This window comes from Solanum tuberosum, unplaced genomic scaffold (assembly GCF_000226075.1).
Source record: "Solanum tuberosum cultivar DM 1-3 516 R44 unplaced genomic scaffold, SolTub_3.0 scf00225, whole genome shotgun sequence".
NCBI classification, from domain to species: domain Eukaryota; kingdom Viridiplantae; phylum Streptophyta; class Magnoliopsida; order Solanales; family Solanaceae; genus Solanum; species Solanum tuberosum.
Window position 1 is genome coordinate 481,648 of NW_006239149.1, and position 9,887 is coordinate 491,534.

Consider the following 9,887-nt stretch of genomic DNA (forward strand, 5'->3'; position numbering starts at 1 on the left):
GTGTGTGTGTTTGTACAAAAGAAAATAATCCACTAACATATATATGTATATATATATAACCATTTATATTGGGCTAATTCTTTTGTTAGAAAAAGAAACTTTGAACTTTTATAAATTGAGGATCCAACAAATCACGATGTAGTTTGAAGAGGGCTTGTTTAGGGGAGAATTAGTTCTCTCAATACTTTTATATTCTCTTTTATATTAGTAGATTGTTTATTTCATTTCATATGTATGTAGATCAATAACAAAACTATGTTAAATTATTCTCTCTTTTCTCCTTTTCTCGATTTTTTATCGCTTAAGATTTACGTTTTAACTTTTGCATGACATTTAACTATTTCGATCCTAGCAAAATCCGTCTATTTCACAAGAGACACCTATCTGTAAGGGGATAGAATTGTGTTCACTCATATCCTCCACACAAAACTTTGTGCTGTTTCTAGAAATGCATGCGTATGAAAACTGTCCGCTTCTTTGTTACGTAACACAATTTCGTCGAAGAAACAGTATCAACTACCTCTATTTTGTTCTACATATACATGAATTTACATTAATTAAGAAAAACAATAGACTTAAAACAGCACTCTTTATAAGTAATTAATTCATTATGAGAAGATACAAGAAAGGAAGATGTTACTCTTAGTTGACTCCAACTAATTCAATGATTAAGGCTGTGTTTATGAATTATTTCGAGAAAATATTTTCAAAAACATATGACAGTTCTCACTTTTGGCATGACTTTTTTAAAATGTAGAATGCAGTCAAGCTGAGCTTCCACATTCAATTAAACAATTCAATGAATTGTATAAAATATGGCATTTTTTAACTATACAGATTGCCAATGTTAACCAACAGAGCATAAAAAAATACAAACTTCTAATACCTTGTATTAACTATACAAAATTCAAATAATAACCAAACAAAGTATAAAATAATACAGATATTTATACCAGCATAATTTTTCCCTTGTTCTGGTAACCAAACGTTACAGCTTTCAAGTTTCAACTTATAGTGGTCCCAGCAACCTTACAGGGTATAATAACTACAATAAGCCACATCTGATGGAAGACAAGGGTAAAAAGATGCCTCAAAATGGAGTTGGTACCAAATTCGAACTTTTGAAACATTACAGTAGCGTTACCAGGGGTCGGAGCAACTTATCTAAAATACACGATTATTTGTCTTTCTACATCACACTTTGTCGAATGTCGCCATTGGTTCACTATGCCACAAAAAATAGGAAAATCATAAGGAAGAAAATCAACACAAAGAATATCTTAATCATTAGCCACCGATTTGACGAGATGCTATTGAGGTACTTGAGCAGAGCCCCTTGTGCCCCTTCCACATTTGTTAGTGTGTCATCCATGTTCTCATCAATCCTGTGACAGAAACCAAGATATTACTTTTACTGCTAAAAGAATTTGTTACCCACTCCCACCCCCACCCCACTGTATCTTGATCAGAAGTCATAACTAATGACTATATTGTGACTTGTGAGTATCAGTTTAATATCAACAATTAGGTAGTACAAGGTTTTACACCCTACAGACAACAGGAGAAGCAACAAACTTTAAGTGGAAGGCACCATTTTACAAGATTCTAAATACAGATAGCTCAAAGTACAAAAAACTTCCATCAACTTTCAGATTTTTCTCTAACCAATCTGGGGGTAAAAGCAGTAAACCTTACTTGCTGATTGCACAAACATCATATTTGTAGAACATTTATAACATCCAACGCAAATTTGACTTCAAATATTATCAATTATGTACAAATGATTTACTTGTAAATGAAAAGAAGTGTGCCAAGGCCAAGAATTACACTACATGTCACAATAGAAAGAGGCGTTAAATAAAATGTGATGGTGGGGTTCATTGAGAGTACACACATCACATTTTATGTCAACCACAAGTAGATATGCATATCATGTTAATGACCCTTGAGGAACTTCAAAAGCTCAATTTAACAAAGAACTTACCAATTATTATTTTAAGAACTGAGAAGAATTAGCCCGTTTCTTCCAACATAAACATGAAATAATATAAAAGACACTAGGTCTTCTAATCCCTCTAACTAGCAGATGGTGGATGCATGATCTGATCCCATATTGGAACGTTAATGTTTCTCAGTCCAAAAGTTCATGCAAAGGTTAAAAATCAACTTTTACCATGCAAAATAGGATATCAACAAGAGAAAGAGAAGACATCAAACTATTGATCAGAGTGATCATCCAAAACTAGTGATTAGTTGATAGAAATTAACAAACAAAATATTCATCACTTGCCATCTCATATATTTAACTTTACGTCTTTACAACTAGGAGACTACATTGGTGCCAACTGGTTGTACAAAGATAACTATGAAAATACGATGCATTGAAATCTCCTAAATCCTTCTATTATCATCACCATTATTATTATTATTATTGTTATTATTATTATTATAATAATAAGAATTATTATTATTATAATAATAAGAATTATTATTATTATTATTATTATTTTTGAAACTGAAAAAAAAATAAAAATTATTATCTTCATCATCATCTCCTACATCTGTTTATTTTCAGAGTGCAAAAACAATTGTTATACAAACCTGATTGCAACCTCCCCTTGCTCAGAAACCAAGGTAGCAAGCTGATTAAAAATGCTGCCCAGCTCATGGATAGTAGACTCGGCATTTTGAAAAGCTTCAGCTCTACTCTGCATGTAGCTGTCTTGCAATGGAACTATCTGCTGCTGCTGCTGTTGTTGATCCTGCAACAATGGCTGTGTGTTTCCATCCCCTTGCTTCCTACAAGAGGGGAAAAACTTAGTGATACTTAAAAAACCCAAAGCGAGCACGAAAAACATATGTAGAACAGGGTCTGGTTTACCTTAGTTATTTTTCCAGATAATCATTACAGTTTGGACAAAGAAAAGTACCGAAGGATGTTATTTTTGGGACAAGTAGAAGTAGACAAGGATGCTAATATATAAATTGTTTTGTACATCAGAAGAGAAGCTTCTCATGTCTGTTTTCTTTTTAGTGCACCCATGAAATTCATATTTGTATAGATGGTTGGGTGTTTTCTTTTGTAGAAAATCATATTTTGCTGCAGATTTTTTACTTATTGGTATACTGCTTGGTTGCTAGCATATGAGAGTTCTTCCAACCATTAATAATATTATTCAACTTATTAAAAAAGTGAATGACCATGTGACTTACAGCTACACTTAAATCCAAAGCTAGTTGGGGTCAGACAAGACATATGAATCCCCATTGTCCATTTAGACTCATCTCGTGCCAATATTCTATAAATTTAGGCTTTCTAACCCCAAAAATACACTACATTCTCAACTTGCACACAAACCCCCCAACAAAATAAGAAAAACTCTTAGCAAATGTTGGACTAATTTGACTGTACCAATAAGATTTAGCCTTACGCTCAACTAGTTGAGAATCTTTTTCTTCTATTATACTCTATTTTTTGCCAAGTCTGCATGGATTTTAAGAGATTGTAGATCTCTCAAAATGACTTCCTTTCTATGATTTTAGGTCTAACTTGTTTTGTAACATCTTCAACACCACCAAAACTAGCCTTTGTAGGCTCACCTAGGCCCTTTGACAAAGCAGGAACCAGAATAGAACAAGGCAATAAAAACCTCCACTAGTGACATGCATTTATTTCAATTGCCTACAATAAGATGCCTCCAATGATGATAACTCATCTTTACACTCCTGTGTCCCTCAGCTACTTCGTTTGGACGTTATAGGGCACCATCTGTCGTGGTGGGGTCATCTTTATTGACCATAGCACAAACACCACCACCGCTGCCTCTATTTTACTTAACTTTATACTACATTGTTATTTGTACTCCGTAAACTTAATAACCATCACTGAGTATTGTCATATTCAAGTATTCTAACATATATAATACTTTTTGATCAACTTGTGCCATTTGACAAAAAATGTGGCTAAAACTATAAAATTTATTGAAATAATACAAATTTGGCTAGAATTAAAAGAGGGAGAGAGATATTAAGATAAGATCAAATAGATAACCAACAAATATAGCAACACGAGAAGAATGCACAAAGCTCCAACACAGGCAGTTAGAGTAACTAGAGAGTAACTAGGTAATAAGTCAAAAGAGTGTAAACAATACAATCTTAGTATACTGATAGAAGATAAATAATGAAATGATAAAAGGAGGCCCATGGGAGGAAACAGACAAGGGAAGAATAGTGTGTGTTGTGGGTAAGGGGTAGGAGTGTACCATTTAAATTTCTCATGATTTTAAAGCAAAAGATCATGTGAAACCAAACTTCCAGGAGATCAGCCCCCAATCATTTTAACCAGATAGAGATCAAAACTTCCGACCACTTGAACTGTTACCAAACAGCATTCATCCAAACAAGGTGTGTGTCTTATTCAATTTCACCAATTCAAGAATATAAGTTTCATGGAAGAAAGGGGTTGAGAAAAATTTGGATTTAGTAACAGATCAGACAAAGAGGATAAATTAAAGGTACTTAGTATTATCATAGATCATGTTTGGAGAAGCTATTATACGGACTGTCCATTAGTTAACTCAGGGAGACAGATTAGGCCATAGACTGAAAAGGTTATTCCCACGAGAGGAATAGCTCTCTTTCAACCTTTAACAAATGAATCATTTGTAATTTCTTTTTGGCATCAACATAGGTAGATCAGTAATCATGTCAAGATTACCAAAAGCAAAGGTTGGAAAGAAGAACAGACTCCTAGAGTTTCATCTATTCTTTTGAATTAGTTAAAATCATTAAAATAAAAATATAGTAAGCAAGACATTCCCATAATTACAAAAGAAACTTATGGCTACTAATATGTTCAGTGATAGCAGGCCTGTAAGGCATGAACTGCTAAGACGGTGTATTTCCTCACCTTGGAAATAACTGAGAAGAGGAAGGTGAATCATTAGCCCAAGGAGGAGGGCTGGCTGATGTACTAGCAGTATTCCTTGAAGCTAGTGGACGCTGGCGCATAAATGGATTCGAAGCTTCTTTGGTAGTCGATGAAGAAAACATCTGTCTTCTGTTCTCATGAACCTTCATATTCTGGAAACAGAAATTCAAGAAAATGTAAATGACCATGATGAAGTGTGTTTTTTCTACTGTTAACGACCAAAAAGTTGAAGGATACATGTAGCCACAAAAAAATAGTAAATAGAAGCCTTCGCTAAATTGAGACTCACAAAAGATCTATTTGAGTAAGAAAACAGGCTAACAGAGAAGATATAACCAGCATCTGGCTAGTCTCACCTCTGTCCGCATGGTGAGTACTTCTTTGAACTCCTTTGTGGCAGTCATCAGCCTGTTCTTCAAGTCATCTACAACAGTAGTCGAGTGACTAGTGGTATCACTATTACCACTTTCATTACGAGCATTAGAGTGAAGCTGGAGATCTACTACAGCAGAGTTAAGTGCTGTAATATCTTGCTTGATGACTGCAGTCAGCTCCTGGATTTCTGTAGTCGGATCATCAAAAACGGAAGTCCTTTTTGCCACTGGAATGAAACATAAGCCACTATTAGATAAAGATCAGAAACCTTGGCCCTGATTATAATCACAACATAAATAAGTGTCAAAGAGCCAAGGCCCTGGTATAAACCAATAATATGTTTAAAAAATAAAATAAGGGCAACATCTCTCTTTTACAGTTTGACAAGAAACCAAAGCATAAATGGTCAGGTTAGTAGGAACATGAAATCTAGGGACTTGAGAAGAAGGTTAGATTTGAGATAAACTTGAACAAGAAAATCCATTATGGTCCTTGAGGACTTGAGAAGAAGGTTAGATTTAGCCTAAGTTGCACGGACTTTTCACTTTCAATGCCGCAGCCATGTCGGATTCTCCAAAAATACACTACTTTAGGAGAAGCCGACACGCACCCATAGACATTTTTGAAGAGTTCAAGCAACATCAGATTTAGCATCTCATTACCCAAATTTCCTTAGCATCCATAAGAAAGATCAATTGCCCAAGTTTGCACGTATATTTCCTTTTACATAAATTTCTAACACCGTGCTTAAATCATTATACACAACAAACTGAACTGCCCCACGAACCCATGATGAGAAAATATAAAGGGAGGTCATAACTGGGGCCTGTAAGGGAACTGTGTAATCTAGTACGCCAAAATTGATGACTTTGCCACTTCAATAGGCAAAAGGAATGTCTTAAAGCATAGAAATTCTGAATAAAACTAGGCGTGAATGTTGTTTCTGAATAAGAAGGAAAATGCATAAGATTTGACCAAATAGTCAAAACATACTGAAATGGCTAAAAAGAAAACCCAAGGAGTAAAAGAAAGATAGCAAAGTCAAACCACTAAGGTAAAAGTCAAATCTAGAAACAGAACAAAAAAGATTAACTTCAAAGCACCATAGAATAAAGTATTCCATTCTTCACAGAATACTATTAAATGGGATTTGGATAAGAAAAATGAAAGGTCATATTAGAAGAAACAACTAACTTCAAAATCCAGAAAGTAACAGGACTGAAGTTGGAAGAAAGCTTTTCATCTGTGAAAGCTCTTAGCTGCTTTTCCACAACTCTAATGCTTAGCAAATCCATAAAAATGGAAGATTCCAAGTTAAACACTGTCATTTACCAGATTATCATTTTACACATGTTTTTTATAATAATGGTGGCATCAGGACAGCTTAGCCAGCTTATGTGCAACTCAATTACTCCATCAGGTTCTGCTACCTTCCACCATCATACGTATCATTGTACCAGATAACCTATCTACCAAGACTTAACCAGAAAAGAAGAAAATTACCTAGAGTGCACTGATATTGGTCCTCTGAAATGGTAAAATAATCTACCAGACATATACATGGGTCACTGCAATATAAAAAGAATTTTGAACAGAGACCAGAAAAATTTGATCCGAACTCCGATATTTCAGCTAACGTTCATTACTGATCCAAAATTTGCAGAAAAATGAGAAGAAACCTCAATTTTAGAAGAAGATTTCTAATCAGAGAAATCAAAAGAACATTTAAACCCCGGGACTGAAGCTATAAAAATGAAACCTTTTCAAAGAAAATCACCCCACTTAGAATATCCCACCAAGTGAGTGTTTCAGAATCTCTTTTCTAAAGAACAACAAGTGCTCTGTAATGGAGAAGAATTATATGTGCTACCATCAAGTTCATTGGATGCACATTATGACCCAACACTCAAAGGCTAAAACCCAGCTCACATCAGCTAAATTAAGCTTATATTAGAATGAAACCTTTTCAGAGAAAATCACCCCACCTAGAATATCCCACCAAGTGAGTGTTTCAGAATCTTTTTTCTAAAGAACATCAAGCGCTCTGTAATGGAGAAGAATTATATGTGCTACAACTAAAAGCCATCAACCTTATCAAAAAAAATAAATTAAAAGCCATCAAGTTCATTGGATGCACATTATGACACTAACACTCAGAGGCTAAAGCCCAGCCACCTCACATCAGCTAAATTAAGCTTATATTAGCAACAAAATTGTAAATCCTTCATATCACTAATCAAAACTTAATAACTTCAAGAGCGACAAATGCAACCACAACCTCCATAATTATACATTTCTTAGCAGTGTGGTTTAGTGTGACTTCATATTTCCTCCCATAGTGGGATGACTCGCATGATTGCTAGAATGAAAAAGTTAATAATCTCGGTATTCCTACTTGTATAAAGGATTGAGAGGCTGTTGTAGAGAATCGTGTTTTGACGTAGGTTCTCTACTTCTGATATACCTCTTGTAATCAGGAATTTTTCTTCCCACTGTTAATTATACTATTTAACTTGTGAAAAGAAATCCCAGTGTCCCAACTACGGTGTTGAAGCACCATATGTGAAATCTCTAATCTACAGACTGATCCCAAATACAAGTAATTTCGTTTTTTTTAAAAATACAATTTGACACATCCGAAATTTAATCAGAATTACTATACTAACTACTATGAAAGATATAAAATGTTCAAGAAATTGTAAGGTTATCCAAATATTGAAATAGTTGTATAATGGGACAAATGGAGTACAGAAATACTCCTCCATTCCAAATTTGTTTGCTACTATTTAAGATGGCAAAGAACTAAATGGGACATAGAACAACTAGAAACTCCAAAACTATGCCTCAACATCAAGCTAGTTGGAGTGGGCTAATGATATATTTTGATTAGTTTTAGTTTGGTTGCCGACATACAGCTACCCTTCCTCTTTTAGCCGGGCTTGGTACAATCTCACAAACAAATAGGATATAGAGTGAATCCTTAATACAAAATGAAGTATCTGAGAGACTAAGAGATGTCCTAATATTGGCTTACGTTTTGCTAGCTTTGCAAGCTTCTGAGAAGTTTGATGTATTCCAAAACCAATTTTGGAGGCTCGCCGATTGAACTCCGATTGCATAGCAATAGTGGTCCTCTGTTCCTCCGATCTAGAACCACTGCTGGTGCTGCTGCTAATCGGCCCATTCTGAACAGACGAAAATGACTTCTTTAACCTCTCCGCTATACTCTGAAACTCCTGAGTCCTATCCCGTAATGACGCACTCGCTACTTTCACAGGCATTTTCAATAATAATCTCCGAAAATTATAACTTTCAATACACTAACAAATCGATCCGAGATCAAATCAATCTATGCTCCTCAATTATCAAAAAACATAGAGAATTTCACATGCGCATTCAAAAACCGATTGGATCTGAAGAGCCCTAGAATTGCGAGATCCAGAAATCTTCTCCGACGAAGGTGAGAATGACGAATACGTGATGAAAACCCTAGATCTTGCGCAGAGAGATTTAGTGATTGTTCGATCTGTAGGGGATTGAAGGATTTGCAGATCAGATGAGGAACATTGAGGGGAGGAGGGAGCCCATTTGATCCGGAAAACGATTCAGAAGCTGGCGGTGCTAGGATTTAGGAACGAGGTGAGTTTTGGAAGAAAAATACCACGTGAGTTAAAAACTCAAAATGACTACTTTCGATTTTATATTTTATTTTCAATCTATTATTCAGTATTTACATTGAAGTTTGATTGAATTATTCGTATCGAACAGAACATATTTAACTACGTACATATTTAAATATCTGATTAAAGAAAGATCAGTTTGATCTACTGCACCACATTCCAACTACTTACGAGTTGAAATGAAGAAAATGAATTTTTTAAATAAATTATTTATGCATAAAAATAAATTTGTAAAAAAAGCTATAAAATTAAATATCTTAGATGAGATACTACTCCTATTTGATTGTGGAGGTAAAAGATAGGAATATTCTATGGATTAAAATATTGTATACAACTATTTTATTTTGTCCTCTGTAAACCTTTATGGTATAATTTATTCTATCATGATGAAAGGGGAAGAAAGAAAAGATTACTACCTGAGAAATAAACTGACGGACTACGAGTCGTCGTATTCGACCTTGAAAAAGACGTGTCTCACCTTGGTGTGGGCTAGGCAGAGGCTCCGCATTACCCTCAATGCCTATTCCCTTCTCCTGTTGACAAGGATAGATCCAAATATCTTTTTGAAAAGCCGGCACTCACTAGCCAATTTATATTAAGATATATTAAGCATATGAAATGAAAATACTTCACCATTAAAAAGAAAATAAAGAAATGTAAAATGTCAATAATATATATTAACGTCAAACTTATGATTGTTGATCCTTTGAAGAAAAGGATTATTGCCCAAAATATTCATAAAACATGTTGAAAAATAGACATTAGTCATAGCAATGAATCATCTTACGTAAAGAATTTATGATGTTATGCAATTGATACTTTAAGCTCACCTATGTATACTAGTTATGTGAGCTTGTGTCAGTACGGCCCAACATATGTTACTTATTTTGTCGTAGTTT

At 34.6% G+C, this 9,887-nt stretch overlaps 1 protein-coding gene across 1 annotated transcript; it reads right to left on the bottom strand.

Moving 5' to 3' along the window:
• Window positions 1-928: 928 nt before the first annotated feature.
• On the bottom strand, window positions 929-8,977 carry LOC102584200 (syntaxin-32-like). Its single transcript, XM_006356562.2, has 5 exons — window positions 8,343-8,977; window positions 5,290-5,534; window positions 4,913-5,085; window positions 2,602-2,799; window positions 929-1,385 (listed from the first exon to the last, which is right to left on the bottom strand). The coding sequence occupies exons 1-5, from the start codon at window positions 8,587-8,589 to the stop codon at window positions 1,226-1,228; spliced, it is 1,023 nt and encodes a 340-aa protein (XP_006356624.1). The 5' UTR covers window positions 8,590-8,977; the 3' UTR covers window positions 929-1,225.
• Window positions 8,978-9,887: the final 910 nt, after the last annotated feature.